Here is a 15,410-nt window from a genome sequence, read left to right as displayed (position 1 = left end):
AGCGAACACTCAAGTTCCAAGCACCACACATGGTGATTTCATTGATCTTTAGGGGCAACCCTGTGAGCTAGGTACTTTCTCTCTCCCTCCACAGCTGGGGACCCTACAAGTCCAAACAGTTTAGGAAGGGATGTGGGGAGGCCTGGACTCTGCTCCCACGCCTGCACCAGGCATCCTCTGGACCTTGACTTGGCCACATCAAGGGTCACTGCACTTCTTCAAGCCCAGTTCCCCCTCTGCAAACCAAGAATGGTCACCCCTGCCACAGAGGGTGCCCGAGAATGGGGGTGACTATGAAAGACTGGAGCAGTGGATGCTGTTTGCACCCGACCACATGGCACTGCAGGCCTCTTGCTTGGCTCAGCCCTAGCTGCTTGGGCAATGAACCGTGCAGAGGCAGGACAGGCGTCACCAGGCTTCTCTCCCAGGGATGTGATTGAAACTGAGTGCCAGGGCTCAGGCACCTCCTTGGTCCTTGGCCAAGCGTAGCTCCCTTCCCCCACACCTCAGGAATTCTTGTCACACATGGCAGGTGGTCCCCATTGAGCACCAACACCCACTGGGGGATGAGACCTTGAGCAGTGGCCCTGGAGAGCCCGGGCCCAGCCTATGCCCTCAGCCTGGTGTGGTACCTTAAGGTCTTTGGCCCGCTCGGCACTGTCCTGCACAGCCCGGCCTTGTTCCAGCGGTGGCCGCAGGATCCCTGTGATGGCCTTCTCCTGCCGGTCTAAGTCGCTGGCCACCTTGTCCAAGCTGGCCAGCAGCTGCCGCCCCTGCAGATCAGAGGCATCTGCCAGAGAGAAATCAGAGTCAGGGGGCCGTTGGGGGCATGAATCCCAGGGAGTGGGCTGAGGAGGCCAGCTGAGTCCTCCAGAGCTGGCCCAGCCTCCACACGTGTGCCACATCCAACCTGTGCTGTCCCATTTGCAGCGCAGACCACGTTCAGTGCCTCTCCCTGTCCCCACACAGACTTGGGCAGTGGCCCTGCGACCCACCTCCAGGGTTCTCTGCCTTCAACACCTCGTGCCGCTGCTGGAGTGCACTCCTGGTCCCAGCTGCCTTCTGCCGCACGCTGCGGTACTGGCTGCTCAGGCTGTGAGGGCAAAAATGGGCTGAGGATCTGGGACAGCCTACTGCCCCTCTAACCAGATGCAAGACCCTGGCCTCTGGATGGGCAGACAGCCCAGAGGAGTCAGGTGGCTCATCAGAATGCTTTGAAAAGTTAAGTCACAACACAGTTTGTTGAAACATTGCTCTGTCTTTTCTCGTGGGTTCAGATGGGCCCTTCCTTCCCTCCTTTCTGTCTTCTTCATAGCAAGTCTTACTACCTAAAGTCATCTGGTTTGTTCCTTTGTCTTCCCTACCAAGGTGTTACCCCTGAGAGAGTGGTACATAATATATTTATTGAGTGGTGCTCAATAGATACTTGCTGAATGAATAAATCAAGGTATCCCTAGAATCACCTATTCAACAAAATTCTTGGGTCCTTACTTTGCACCAGTACTGAACAAGGCCCTGGAGACAGTAAGTAGATGGACTGTCTCCCTCAAGGAGGCCCTGCCCTTTAGACCAACACATATACAAAGTGCCCTGGTAAAGAGCAGGATGTGCAGTGGGAGGAGGTGCTTGGGAGCTGAGAGGTGGCAGCACGACTGCTGGAGCCAGGGTGGAAGGCAACAGGGCAGTCAGGGAGGGCTTCACAGAAGTGACCCTGGAGCTGAGGCCAAGAGGCTTGAGCTGACCAGGCAGCCAGAAGATGTCTGGGTAAAGGGAACAGCATGTGCAAAGGCCCAGAGGCACTCGCAGAGAAACTGCTCACTGAACTGTGCCCACAGCTGGACATTCACATACAGCAGGTCAGCCTGGGTGATGGGATCTGCTCCTGTCCCATGCCTCCAAGTGGGTGCAGATGTAGGGGTATTACCCAGGGCTGTGAACAGGGTCTGAGGGGCTCAGGGGTGGAGCCAGTCCATGCTGGCTCCCTCCTTTGCCTGTACCTGTCAGCCAGAGCCAGGGCCTCGGGGTCAGTAGGCGGGATCATGAAGCAGACGGCTGGGGCAGTCAGCTTGTTCCCCGTGCTGTCAGTGAGGTCCCAGGTCTCCCCATTGTTCTTCTGCAGGGTGTAGCTGTAGCCCCTTGAGATCAGGCCCTGGCACGGGCAGGACAAACAGTGAGAAGGCACAGGGAGACCTGCCTTGGCCGGTGGCCTGGGAGCCCAGGAGCCATCTTACCCCTGCTCCCCAACTCTGGCACCTGGGGAGTCACCCCATCCCTCAGATCTTCCCAAGACATGCCATAGTTGGGAAGAACTGGGGATATCCACCCCACTCCTAGTCCATGTAGTCTTCCTTCTCCCTTCCCAGGCCTTTACTACTCTGGCCTAGACAATGAGAGAATGACATCACCCCCCACCCCCACTACCACAGTGATTAGTTTAGGCTCGAACAACTCAAATTAGGCCAATGAGAACCTTCCCTGGCACCCTTGCTGGAGCAACTGGGTTTGCTAAGCTGATAGCACAGAAGGCCAGGGCAACTAGTGATGGGTTGGGGGTGCTGGCAGAGAGTGACCCCAATAACAGAGATGGGTACATGTTCCTGAAAATGTTTTAGAGGCCCCACATTCAGCCACACCACCCCTAAGACCTTTCAGTGGCACCAAGAGGCAGTTTGGGGCCTGGCTTGCCTGGGGCACCTGGGCAGCAGCTCACCTGGTCACCCTCAAAGTCACAGAGTGCCTCCACGGGGATGGGCTTGAGTGGTGTCTCCCGGCGGTACTTGAGGGGCACCACCTGCTGCCCTCGCTTCTGCAGACTCTGCACCACGTGCTCGTACTTGTCCAGAGCCTTCTCCTGGTCCTGAACCCAGGGGGATGCCCTGGTGAGACCACGCAGCCTCCCCCAAGTGGGATGGGGAGTGGGGTGGCCAGGCAGCGGGTGGGAGCTGTGGAGGAGCCTGCTCAGGGCTGAGGGTGGGGAGGGGACATGGAGAGTCACTCATTGGGACCATCACTCACATCCAGCTCCCGCAGCAGCAACTCAATCTGGTATTGGTCCTTGAAGTCAGGGCTGTATTTCTGGTTCAGGTCTGAATCCACCTTGCGTAGCAGCTCCTGAGCATCCTTCACGTCTTTGTGGAACTAGGGGAGACCAGTTGGCCCAATCACAAACATGAAACCACTAAGACCCCTGGGGATAATCCTGGCTGTGGCTTCAAGTCTGGCCCCAGTCAGGGCTGGGCCTCCCACTCACCCTGAATCCACAAGCTCTGTGGCTTGGGGACATCCCCAGGCCCCTATTGCCTGGCTTCCTAGAGGGCCTCACAGGGAAGAAGCCAAGTCCCTTGGCTTCCCACCAACCCACTTGACACCAACACTAGGACATACCAGCTTGCCTGTACACACTAGTAAGCCCTCGTAAAGTTCTCTCAAACTTCATTCCTCTTTGTGCCAGGGACACCCTGACAATGCTAGCTATACTTTCATTTTTGACACAAGGAAGACAAGCCTCCCTACTTTGTTCTAGAATATTCTCTTGCCCATCTTCAGTCCATTTGCTCTGGAATCATTCCCTGTCAGCTGCCCCCTGGGCTGCATGAATGGCATTTGAGATCCCTGTGAAGCTCACAGCCCAGCAGGCTTAGACACCAAACCATGAGTTACAAAAGTGTCATCTGAGTTCTAGTGTCCCAAACCACCCAATCATAAGTCACCTGCAGCTCGTTAAAAAAAATTCCTGCCCTGGCTGGTGTGGCTCAGTGGATTGAGCACCAACCTGTGAACTGAAAGGCTACCAGTTTGATTCCCAGTCAGGGCACATGCTTGGGTTGTGGGCCAGGGACCCAGTTGAGGATGTATGAGAAGCAACTGATCGATGTTTCTCTCCCTCTCTTTCTCCCTCCCTTCCTCTCTCTCTAAAAATAAATAAAATCTTTTAAACACACACACACACTCCTGGCCCTGGCTGGGTGGCTTAATTGGTTAGAGCATTGTCCCCATACACCAAGGTTGTGGGTTTGATCCCTGGTCAGCGCACATTCAAGAATCAGCCAATGAATGCATAAAAAAAGTGGAACAACGAATTGATGTTTCTCTCTTCCTTTAAAGCCAATAAAATAAAACAATTTAAAAAAACATGTCTATGAAACAATCAGTATCCATCAACAGATAACTGCATAGACACCATGTGGTCCATCCATGCAATAGAATATTATTTGGCCATGAAAAGGGGCGGCATTTTGATTCATGCTACAACCTGGATGAAATTTGAAAACATGTTCGAGTGAAATAAGCCACAAAAGGCCACATAGCTCATGATTCCACGTATATGAAATAGCTAGAACGGGCAAATCCAAAGAGACAGAAAATAGATTAGAAGTTACCAGGGGCTGGGGGAAGGAGGAATGGGGAGTGATTGTTTAGTGGGTTCAGAGTTCCTATTTGGGGTAATGACAAAGTTTTGAAAAGACAGTGGTAATGTTTGTACCACACTGTGAATTCAGTGACTGCCACTGGTTTATATGCTTAAAAATGGATAAAATAGCAAATTTCATATTATATATATTTTACCAAAATGGAAACCCACACATTTACTTCTGAGCCTCACACTGACCTGGTGAACTCACACTCTCCAGCCCTGGCCCCCAAGGAAGACTGACAAGGGTCGGGCAAGCTCGAGGCACACCCGTGTGCTCCAGCATGGGCAGTGGGAGGCCCGGGAAGGCCACTCTGCAGGCTCCTGGAGGGAGCAGCACTGAGGCCTAAAGTAAGCCAAGTAGGCCCTTAGCGTTCCCACCAATGGGGCCCCGGGGCCGGCAGGTACCTGGTGGTAATCTTCCATGTACTTCAGGTGGCTCTCCTCGCAGATGAGCAGGTTCAGATACTCCTTCCAATCTGCATGCACAGCTTCCATGTGAGCCTGCCAGGAGAAGGTGGGGGGGCGGTCACTGCTGGCAGGTGCCTGGGACACCAAAAGGCATGGTGGGACTCCAGACCAGAGAATGGGGGGTAGAGAGCACCTGGCATCTGCATTGTGCGGCTCCCACAAAGACAGCCAGCTCCTGCCCAGGGGTGGGGAGAGGAAAGAGGAGACATGTCAAGGAGCCAAGGTGGGCTGCCATGTTCAGGTGCTTGGTCCGCACACCACATGAGGGACAAGCAGGGACTGTGCCTGCCTGGACAAAGTGGTGCTTTTCAAAACTTTTTGCAAAGGCACTATAGGGAATTGAATGGTATCCATGCCCCAAATTCGTGTCCCCCAAGAACTCTGAATATGACTGTGTTTGGAAACCAGGTCTTTGCAGATGTAATTGGTTAAGAATCTAAGGATGAAATCATCCTGGATTTAGGGCTCATCCAAATCCAATGATGGGTGTCCTTATAAGAAGAGACACACAGGGAAGAGACACACCATGTGAAGACAGAGGCACAGACAGAAACGATGCAGCCCCAAGCCAAGGGTTGCTGGCAACCACCAGAAGTAGGGAGAGGGGCAAGGAAGAATCCTCCCCCAGAGCCTCAGAGGGACCACGCCTGCCAGCACCTTGACTTCACATGTCTGGCCTCCAGAACTGGGAGATAATACGTTTCTGTTGTTCAAAGCTACCCAGTGTGTGGTCACATGTTACGGCAGCCCCAGGACACTGATATGGGCACTGTATGGGCTTCAGAAGTCTGGGGGCCAAGAAGAGGACGTGGCAAAGGATCAACACAATGAGAACAGGCAGGGTCAGAGCAAGGTGAGCGGGCAAAGTGTAGAGACAGGCAAACGGACACAGGACGCAGGACCCCCCTGCCTTGGGTGGTCCTGCCAAGTCCAGGTGGCCCAGAGCAGAGGTTGCCCTGAGGCCCCTGGAAGAGGCCTCACTCCCTGGTGCACACACACCTCAATGGAGTTTCTCCCAGGGTGCTCAGCGGCCAACATCTGGTCTCCCTCGTTGTGCAGCTTATTGATCCTCTCCTCTTTGACCTCCAGGTTCCGGTTGATGAAATTCTGCAGTGGAGGGGCAGAGGGCAGTAGAGGGGCTCAGCACCCAGCCTGGCGTCCCTGTGCTCCCTCCTGGGCCTCTGCCCCCACCCCTCAGGCACCAGCGCCTACCTCGTACTGGCGCCGGCGGCTGGGGTAGTCGAGGTTGCGGTCACTCCAGTCGTACTGCATGCGGCCCTTGGCCTGCTGGTCCAGCCAGTACAGCTCGTTGGTGCACCGCTGCATGTAGTCCTGCAGCGAGCTTAGGTGCTGCTGCCGCGCCTGCGATGCTGTCTGAGGGGCGGGGGACAGGGCTGAGGTTTCCTGCCACACCTGCAGTGGCTGGCTCTAGCCGAGCTGAACTCCCCCGTTGGATAAATCACTGACCCTCGGAAACCCAGTGACTCATTCAGCAACTATTTACTGCTCACTGACTAACTGCTGGGCATTGCTCCAGGCACTGGGGATATAGCAATGAACAAAACAGATAGAACCCTCATAGAACTGACATTTTTGTGGAGCCTCAGTTAACTCATCTGCACAATGGGCGTGATGAAAGCACTGTTCTCATAGGGCACAAAGTCCAGCATATAGTTGGTGCTCAATAAACATTAGCAGCTACAGCTTCCACTTTTACATCTGTTGGGTAATTATATAGATGGCTAGAAGAACAGGAATGAACTGCTTGGGCTTTGTATCTGAGAAAGGAGGGGGGCGCGGGTAGGGAAGATGGGGAAGGAGGAGGGATGTCTTCATTTTACTCTGCAAATGAGAACCGCAACTAACTCATACACAGGGTCACCATGAGCCCAGACGGTGCTACAGGCTTCTCCAACATCAACTAATGCCATGTGTGAAGAAAACCAACGAGACTGGGACTCGTGGTAACTCCACTGTATGCAAGAGGAAACCGAGGCTCTCAGGCTAAGTAGCTCCCTGAAGGTCTCCCCACCAACCCAGTGTGGAGGCAGTCTAGCTCCAGAGCCTGCTAATGGCTGTGCCTTCCCACATCTGGGGAGCTTGAAACGTCTGCAACAAGAACGCATGTATGTATCACATGTGCAGTTTTAAAAGAATGCATTTTTGTCCTGGCTGGTGTGGTTCAGCTGGTTGGAGAGTCGTCCCATAACCTGAAAGGTTGATTCCTTGGGTTCAGTCCATTGTCGGGGCACATGCCTAGGTGGCAGGTGCAGTCCCTGGCCAGGGTTGAGATGCATGCAAGACGCAACCGATTGATGTTTCTCACACCAATATTCCCCTCTCTTTCAGTATCTCTTCCTCCCTTCCTCCCTCCCCCTCTCTCTAAAATTAATAAGCATGTCCTCAGTTGAGGATTTTTAAAAAAGAATGCATTCTTTAAAGGTTTTGAAAAGGAAAATAGAAAATTTTTGCTTATAAAGCATATGGCATCATACTTGGCACACAGAAGGTGCTTAATAGAGAAATAAGAAGCAAACTGTAGGGCAGGCTGTATCCCAATAGACAAACTTGGATCCGCTGGGGTTTTCCATGAGCACAGGGCACAGTGGGCACCCCTCAGGCAGGGGCTCGAGGTACCATCTCTTCCTACCTCATCTCCATCTGTTCTGTTTGAATTATTACTGCATACACTTCCTACCCCAGCCTCTCCCACACAGTTCTCACCAGCAGTTTCTGGTACTTGGCCTGAAGTTCGCTGTTCTGCTCCTGAGAACAGAGCCAAGGACATGGGTTAGGGTGGGGTGCAGGTGTGAGCCCCACCTTTCCCAGTCCCCTCTACCACCAACGCCTACCTTGCCCCCGTCCTTGGTCAGGTGGGGCCCGATGGCCTTGACCTCATTGTGGAAGATGTTGTGCTGTTCCACCTGGTGGTCCACCAGCGGCAGGTCTGTCCCGAAGCTCTGGCTGCTCAGCTGGTCCTGGGAGGGGAGGGTGAAGACAATGCACACAGGGGGTGGGCCAGAGCTGGGGACTCCTCCTCGCAGGGCCAGCCAAGGAGTGAGCAAAGTGGCCCCGTGAGGGACAGAGCAAGAGGCTGTCACCTTTATCTACATGTCATCTCATTTAATCTCACAGCAACTTTAGAGGCCCACACGGTTACTTTCACAGATGGCTCAGCCAGAGGCAGTCACTTGCCCAGCATCACACCAGTAAGAGAGGACCCTGGGCTCCAGTGGTGGCACTACCCCACAGTGGAGCTGGGCTGGTGAGGGCACAGGAAGAACAGTGGCTGCCCAGAAACCCACCAGCCTGCCAGGACCCCAACGAGCCAGGGTTGGAGGGAGATCCCAGGAGGGTCCCAACCTCTATCACTTCTGCTGTGTGACTTTGAGGCAGGTGCTGAACCTCTCTGAGCCTTGCTCTTCTCATTGACACACACATCAGAAAACATCAGGAACACAATTCCTTCCCGGCATGACTGTGGTGACATTACACAGTGGGGTTCTCCCCCTACACACCCGGCCCCCTCCCCAGTAGAAGCCTGGGCTGTACCAGCTTTTCTTCCACCAGCGCCGCCCAGTTGACCTGTGGGTCCACCTCCTTCACCGACAGGTTGTAGATCTGCTTGTGTTTCCCACGGAGGTTAGTCACACGCTCCTTCAGCTGACGGATGCTGAGTGGGGAGAGTGGCCACCCTGGTTAGCAGGCTAGTCGTCAGGGGCACTGCCTGAGCCCCACCCCCCCCTTTCCGCAGAGCATGCCCTGGAAGGACAGGTGACAGAGGCCTTGGGTTCCAAACACTTGCACCTCCCTCCTCCCCCCTTCCATCAATGCTCCCCCTAGGCCTACTGTGTCCCCAGAACTGTTGAAGGTTCTAGAAGCAGCAGGCAGGTCCACTGCTCTCTGGAGCCCATTCATGAAGGACCACAGCGGTAGCGTGGGCCATGACAAGGACAAGTGCAGGGAGCTGTGGGGCACTGAGAGCCCCTTGTCCCTGCTGTCGTGAGTGCCGATTTACCCACATCAGAGCAAAGGCAAGGGCCATGAGCACGGGAAGCCAGGTGGGCGACAGCAGCGGGAAAGCGGGCTCAAAAGCATGGTGTCAGGAAGCTGGGGTCACACTATGAGCAGGACAGGGAACACCAGTACTCTGAGTTGTCTCCCCAACTGCAAAATGGGTCATCGTGAGAACCACATAAAGCGTGTGGCATGTGCCTGGAATCTACTTAGCCCTCGATAAACCTTAACACGATTCCTGAATGCTGAGTGGGCTGCCGCCCTCCTGCCCTGGCCCAGCGCGGCTCCCGCAGAACCTGAAGCAGAGGGGACCTACTCCTCGGCGATCATGTCCCCCTGGGGATGCTTCATGTGCTTGGCGATGGCCGCATCCGCCTCCAGCACGTACAGCAGCTTCTCCGAGTCCGATACTTTCTGCAGGGTCACATCCCGGTGCTCAGGCTGCCGGCCCTCCTGCAGCCGGGCCAGATCCTATGGGAGTCAGGAAAGTGGAGGAACATCAGACAGGGACTCAGTGGGCACTGCAGGGATGGGAAGGATGGGAAGAGCGAGGCCAGAAAGGGACTCCCCAGCCCTGCCGATCCTCTCCTCCAGCCACACAGCAGACAGAGCCCAAATGTCTACTTGTGTGGTGCTCTGGGATGCAGCCCACTGGGAGAACCGTTAGGAAGGCATGTCAACAGATAAACCTCACAAAGGTGATTGCAAGTTTGTAGGAGTCAATGTTTACCGAGGAAACACACCAGAAGTGGAATGAGGGAGACCTGCTTTAGCTCCAGTGGTCCGTGAGGTCCCTCTGAGGTGTTAACACAAACTAGGAATGAAGGCTGAAAGGGAAGAGTGTTCTAGGCAGAGGGAATAGCTTGTGCAAAGGCCCTGAGGTAGGCAAGGGTGAGCTGTGACTGAAGCCACCATGACTGAAAGGTGAGAAGAGGAAGTAGGAGAGGTGGGCAGGGCAGTCCAGAGCACGCAGGGCCCATGCACTGTGGGGCATGGGCCAGAGCACGGAATGGCTTTATGGAGGGAAATGACATGGCTCCACCCATCCTTAAAAGCGATGCCTCTTAGGGCTCTTCAGGGAGAAGGTATTAATACAAACTGAGAGGGCAGGCAGCAGTTGTGACAGTGCCCAAGTGACGGCTGAGGGTGGCCCTCACTGGGACATGACAAGAGTGAACAGAGTGGGTGGACATCTGGGAGGAACAACCAGAGAGTCGCTGAGTGCAGGGTCTTGCTTGTGTAGGGAAGAACAATGAATTGGCAGTCAGGGGAGCAGGTTTCTAAACACAGCCCATTAATTCACTTAATCTGCACACGTGAAGACTGGCCAGGCACTGTGCCAGCCCCTCGGGCCTCCAAGCCAGCAGGGGAGGGGGTGACAAATCAGTGACAGGGCAGAGGACAGATCGGCTGCAACACAGGGTCCTTTAGGGGGCCAGTCCCCACCCCTCCCTGGGTCTCAGAGTCCCCATCTCTGCCGTGGGAACAGGAAGAACACCTCCTTCAGAAGAGACGTCACAGTGAACTAAGGAGATGGAATCGCTGATACACTGTCATAGAACAACCTCAAAAACTAGGCAGAGTGAGAAAAGCCAGATGCAAAAGGCCACATCGCATAGGATTCCATTTATGTGAACTGTCCCGAGTCAACAAATCCATAAAAAAAATAAGGCGAGTGGTTGTGGGGGCTGGATGGAAGCAATCCACAGTGAATGGTCACAAGAGGTCTTACTCGGGGACAAAAACAGTTGGAAACCAATTTATGGACACGGCTGTGCCACTCGGTGAATTTTCTCAAAAGTACCGCATTGCACACTTGCGGTGGGAGCAGTTTCTGATATCTAAAATAAGCCTTGAAAAAGCTATTACAAAAGGGAAGGAAGGAAATGAAGAAACAGCCAAAGAAAAAAAAGAGTGAATGGAGGTGATGATACCGAGGAAAGACATGACTTTTTTTCGGAGGATGTCCAAGCCATCTCTCCCGGCCAACTTCAGGACAGCCGGGGCTCGCGGGCCTTGGAGGTGAGGCCCACGTGTCCCAGGGCCAGTGGTGCTGGGACATCTCTCCCACCCTGTGGTGAGTCTGGCCAGTTAAAGAACTATAACAAAACATCACGGTTCTTGGCTTAGGTGGAATTTTATCCACTCCCTCACCAGCTGATTTGAAGCTCTCCTGGATAGTTTATAGCGTCAAAGATTAATTTTGCAAAAGAAGGAAGTAAATTAATCATGCAAGCCTTTTCAAAACATGCTAGTCAAGACGAGAAAGGAGCGTGTAGCTGAGGGATGCCTTGCAGGTGTTCACGAGTTCCATCAGGCAGAACCAGCGACTGTGAGAGAGTCAGAGCTGTGGCTACCTCAAGGGGACAGTGAAGGGAAGGGTCGTAGGGTGCTGTCTGGGAGATGGTCTCTATTTTGACCTGAGCAGTGATTCCATGGGTACCTACTGATGGGGCCGAACTCTTTAAATCTGGATGCTTTCTACACACCTTATATAAGTTATACCTCAACAAAGGTTTTTAGCTCTGCTCAGTATGTCCCACATAGCAAAAGGTCGCCAGTTCGATTCCTGGTCAGGGCTCGTGCCTGGGATGTGGGTTCAGTCCCCAGGTAGGGTGTGTACAAGAGGCACCTGATGGATGTTTCTCTCACACTGATGTTCCTCTCCCTCTCTATCTCCCCCCTTCCCCTCTCTCTAAACATAAATAAATAAAATATTTTTAAAAGGTTTTTAAAAGTAAAAACATATTACAGGGACTGATCTAATACATCACATACACAGGGGCGGACAGGTGAGTGACGCAGCAAAACCAGCAGACGTCACTGGTGAAATCTGAGAGGCGGGGACCTGGCCGTACTCTCTGCAGGCTTTCAACTTTTCTGCACATTTAAAATTGTGGATAAACATGAAAGTTCACACGCTGTGTGATTCCATTTATGAGTAAAGCGGATCTGGGACTGCCAGGGGCTGGGAGGAGGAGCGGCTGCCGAGGCGCGCGGGGTGTCCCCCTGGGCGAGAAGAATGCCTCGAGCTGCACGGAAGCGGTGGCTGCCTGACGCCGAGGAGGCCCTGCATGCCACCCGACCGTTCCCTGTCGGTGGTTATTTTATGTTACGCCAATCTCACTTCAATAAAAAAAAAATAGGGAAATTCTACAAGACTTTGGGGTCCTAAAATCAATAGTGATATTCTCTTCTGAAAAAAAGAAAGGAAGAAGAAAAGATTAGTCTTCAAAGCGTGGTCTCTTTTTTTGAGTTTGTTCATTCAAAATGAAGAAACAGTTCAAAATTATCTCCCCAATACATCCCTGTTAGTTGTGAGTCACTACTCTAAGCAAGTAAACCAAGAGAGTGAACCTTATTTACACACACACGAGAGAAGGTCAGACACACCACGATGTTAATAGCCGACGGGTCTCTCTGGGGTGGAATTAGGCATGGCTTTAATTTGCTTCCTTATGCTTGTTTATCCGTCCTGAAATGTCCATAATGAACACATATTACTTTCATTAGGAGAAAAAAGGACACACCCGAAAAGCTGCTTTCATTTAGGAAAGAACACACCATCCCAGCAGCATGACCGCGGGCGTGGAGAGTCACGAGAGGAGCTGGGTATGTTGCGGGGGGAGGCGGAGGGAAAAGGGGCTGGCAGGGTGGGCTCCGAGCAGGAAAGGCAGGAGGTGGCCAGCAGCTGAGGGCAAGGAAGGAGTGGAGGGGAGGGCGCCTCGCAGGGAACACACTTCCCACTTGTCTTTCCTGCCCCATGTGCCACCCCCAGCCCACCCAGTTCCTCAGGTCTCTGGCCTCGGGTACGTGGACACCTGGGTGGTCAGAGGGAGGCACAGCCGTGGCTGGCCCTGGGGACAACCCTGGGACCAGCCAAACCCGTCCTCCTGCAATACCCACTCCTCTTAGTCACTCCCTGGGTAGGGAGGCAGATGAAATGCAGACTGCCCAGTTAAATTTGAATTTCAGAAAAACAATGGATAATTTTGTAGTATAAGTATTTCCCTAATAGTACATGAGACATACTTATCCCAACAACAACTTTTATTTCTGTTCTGAAATTCAAATTTAACTGGATACCCTGTACTTTTATTGAATATCTGCCAAGTCTGGCAACCCCACCTCCGGGACGCTTCTGGGGCCAGTTCTGTCACTGACTAGTCACCCGAGCCCTCTCTGAAGCTCAGTTTCTCAGTTTCTCCAAAATGGGCGTGCACTCAGCTGCACCGAGCTGGTGGAGCTTGCATCTCAGCAGCTCACGGTTTGAGTGTGGCTCCCATGTCCCGCAGGGGACAGAATCCATCAGAGAACCTACAGCTCAGGACCCCCATTTTCCAGAGAGGAAGAGGAAACTGAGGCACAGAGAGGGAAAGTGACTTTCCCAGCTACGTTCTCTCTTTCCTCGGAAACGGGAGGAGGACCGTGTGAGTCTGGATAGTGGCAGTGGCCTTGTGAGAAGAGCGAGCGATGACACTGGTAATGATATTGGGTCCTGCACTGCACCTGCATGACCTCATCGACTTTTTACAGTGGCCTGGACAATAGGGATGGTCACCCCTACCCCTACAGACGGGATCACCTGCACAAAGAGGTTAGGAGACTTGCTCAAGGCCACCCAGTAAGTGGCAAAGAGGACCCTAACCATGGGATCCTAACCACAGGATCCTCCTGAGGCTGTGGTTCTCTCCCAGGGCCCACAAGCTGCAGGAACTTAGCGCCGGGGAGAGGGGCTGGTGTTAACAGCCATAAGGAGGTGCCTCCTCCTTTTTGCACCGTGGCACTGTTGACATTTGAGGTTGAGTCACTGGGTGGAGGAGGGGTCCTGTGCACTGTGGGGTGTTTAGTAGCACCTACTAGATACCCAGCCACTGCACTCCCCCAGTGGTGACAGCTAAAAGTGTCTCCAAATATGGCCACATGTCCCCTGGGGACAGAATGACCCTAGGTGGGAACCTCTGGGTCAGACAAGACCCTGGTCCTGAGGGGGAATGGAGGCTCAGTGCGGGGGGGGTCACCCAGGTGGGAGGAGGGGGGCACTCACGCTCTGCATCTTGGCCTCCGTGTTCACGATGTTCTTCTCCACCTGGTCGGCATTCTTCTGCAGCTGATCGATCAGCTCTGACAGCTCCTTGTTGGAGATGCTGCAGACAGGAGGGGAGGAGGTGAGCCGAAGGGCTGGGGGGTAGGGGCCACGGCCCCACCCGGGCCCTGGCGGCCCAGGTTGTCCGGGGGCCCAGGCTCTGAGCAGCAACTGCCCAGTGAGCCTCAGGTGGGGCCTAGCTGTGCCCCAGGGTGAGGTCACTAAACCCACAGAAACAGATGGTATCTGGTGAGGGAAGCCAGCCCACTCTGCTCATTCACGCTAGTGCTTCTGTTTTGCCATGTTCCACTCTCCCAGGCTTTTTTTGATTGAGATACAATTCACATACTATAAAATCTACCCCTTTAAAGTATATAATTCAGTGTTTTTTAGTATGTTCATGAGGTTATACAACCATCATCACTGTCTAATTCCAGAACATTTTCATCACCCCCAAAGAAACCCCGTATCCTTTTTGTGGATACGAAATGTGGGCTCCCACTGCGCAGAGAGCCCCCATTGTGCTTATCCATCCATCAGCCGATGGACATCTGGGTTGTTTCCATCTCTGGACACCACAAACCATGCTGCTGTGAACAAGATTCTGTGCAGGCACCCTTATTGTTAAATACCTGTTACCTTTCTTTCAATCTACAGACTCTTTGTGTTTAAATAAATTTGCTACAAAGATAAACCTGAGCTCCCCATTGTAAGCAGAAAACCAGAAACCCTTGCAAATAAATGGAAGCGACCACCAAGTAGAATAACAGCACGAGGTTCTGGCTGGATGCTGAGTGCCCTGCTCGCCTCGAGACCAAGCCCTGCCCGCTCTGGCCTAACGGCAGAGCTTGGCGGTTACCGCAGCCGAGTTAGCTCCTAACACCAAGCTGAGACTTTCTCCCGGATGCTCTCAGAGCATCTGAGAGACTTGAAATCAGAACAACTTTCCTGAGTGGCATTTCTGTGATCCCCCGGTACAGAAATCCTGAAATCCCATCCCACACCACTCTGGCAACACCACTGGGGAAGCAAAGACCTTAGTCCCGGTATCAGATGTGGGTTCTGGCCTCGTGACTTGGCCAAGCTGCTGTCTGTGCCTCTGTTTCCGCTGTCAGATGGAATAACCTTACTCTTCCTGAGGGGGTGGGGGGTGTTATGGATGGGAGTGTGATTATATAAGCAAAGAGCTGGTTTGTGATTATCATTGTTAAGGAGCCTTACCGATCCTTGTCCAGCCCCACCCCACCTTTGCTCTTGTTTTCTTTAAACAAAGGAAGAAACAAAGACCAGAGAGGGAAAGCAACTGGGCTGATGTCGCCCAGCCAGTCAGATGGTCCATTAGTCCCCAGTCTCCATCAAAAACCCTTCTGTACAGACTCCTGGATGGGGCCTGAACAGCTAAGCACCCAGAAGTTTCATTCCACC

The 15,410-nt window shown here is 53.3% G+C and overlaps 1 protein-coding gene across 2 annotated transcripts in view; it reads right to left on the bottom strand.

Moving 5' to 3' along the window:
• Positions 1 to 15,410, bottom strand: part of PPL (periplakin) — a 46,251-nt gene that overhangs the window by 10,714 nt on the left and 20,127 nt on the right. For both annotated transcript variants that reach the window (XM_028509177.2, XM_036020958.1), the window contains exons 2-14: positions 13,947 to 14,046; positions 9,216 to 9,370; positions 8,435 to 8,555; positions 7,735 to 7,860; positions 7,607 to 7,648; positions 6,095 to 6,256; positions 5,882 to 5,989; positions 4,820 to 4,915; positions 3,016 to 3,138; positions 2,711 to 2,857; positions 1,998 to 2,149; positions 996 to 1,093; positions 633 to 790 (exon numbers count right to left, since the gene is read on the bottom strand). In XM_028509177.2, coding sequence (XP_028364978.1) covers positions 633 to 790; positions 996 to 1,093; positions 1,998 to 2,149; positions 2,711 to 2,857; positions 3,016 to 3,138; positions 4,820 to 4,915; positions 5,882 to 5,989; positions 6,095 to 6,256; positions 7,607 to 7,648; positions 7,735 to 7,860; positions 8,435 to 8,555; positions 9,216 to 9,370; positions 13,947 to 14,046 — 1,588 coding nt within the window. The remainder of the gene's footprint in view (positions 1 to 632; positions 791 to 995; positions 1,094 to 1,997; positions 2,150 to 2,710; positions 2,858 to 3,015; positions 3,139 to 4,819; positions 4,916 to 5,881; positions 5,990 to 6,094; positions 6,257 to 7,606; positions 7,649 to 7,734; positions 7,861 to 8,434; positions 8,556 to 9,215; positions 9,371 to 13,946; positions 14,047 to 15,410) is intronic.

This window comes from Phyllostomus discolor, chromosome 3 (assembly GCF_004126475.2).
Source record: "Phyllostomus discolor isolate MPI-MPIP mPhyDis1 chromosome 3, mPhyDis1.pri.v3, whole genome shotgun sequence".
NCBI classification, from domain to species: domain Eukaryota; kingdom Metazoa; phylum Chordata; class Mammalia; order Chiroptera; family Phyllostomidae; genus Phyllostomus; species Phyllostomus discolor.
Note: the sequence above shows the minus strand (reverse complement) of the source record. Positions and strands in the feature narration are given on the sequence as shown.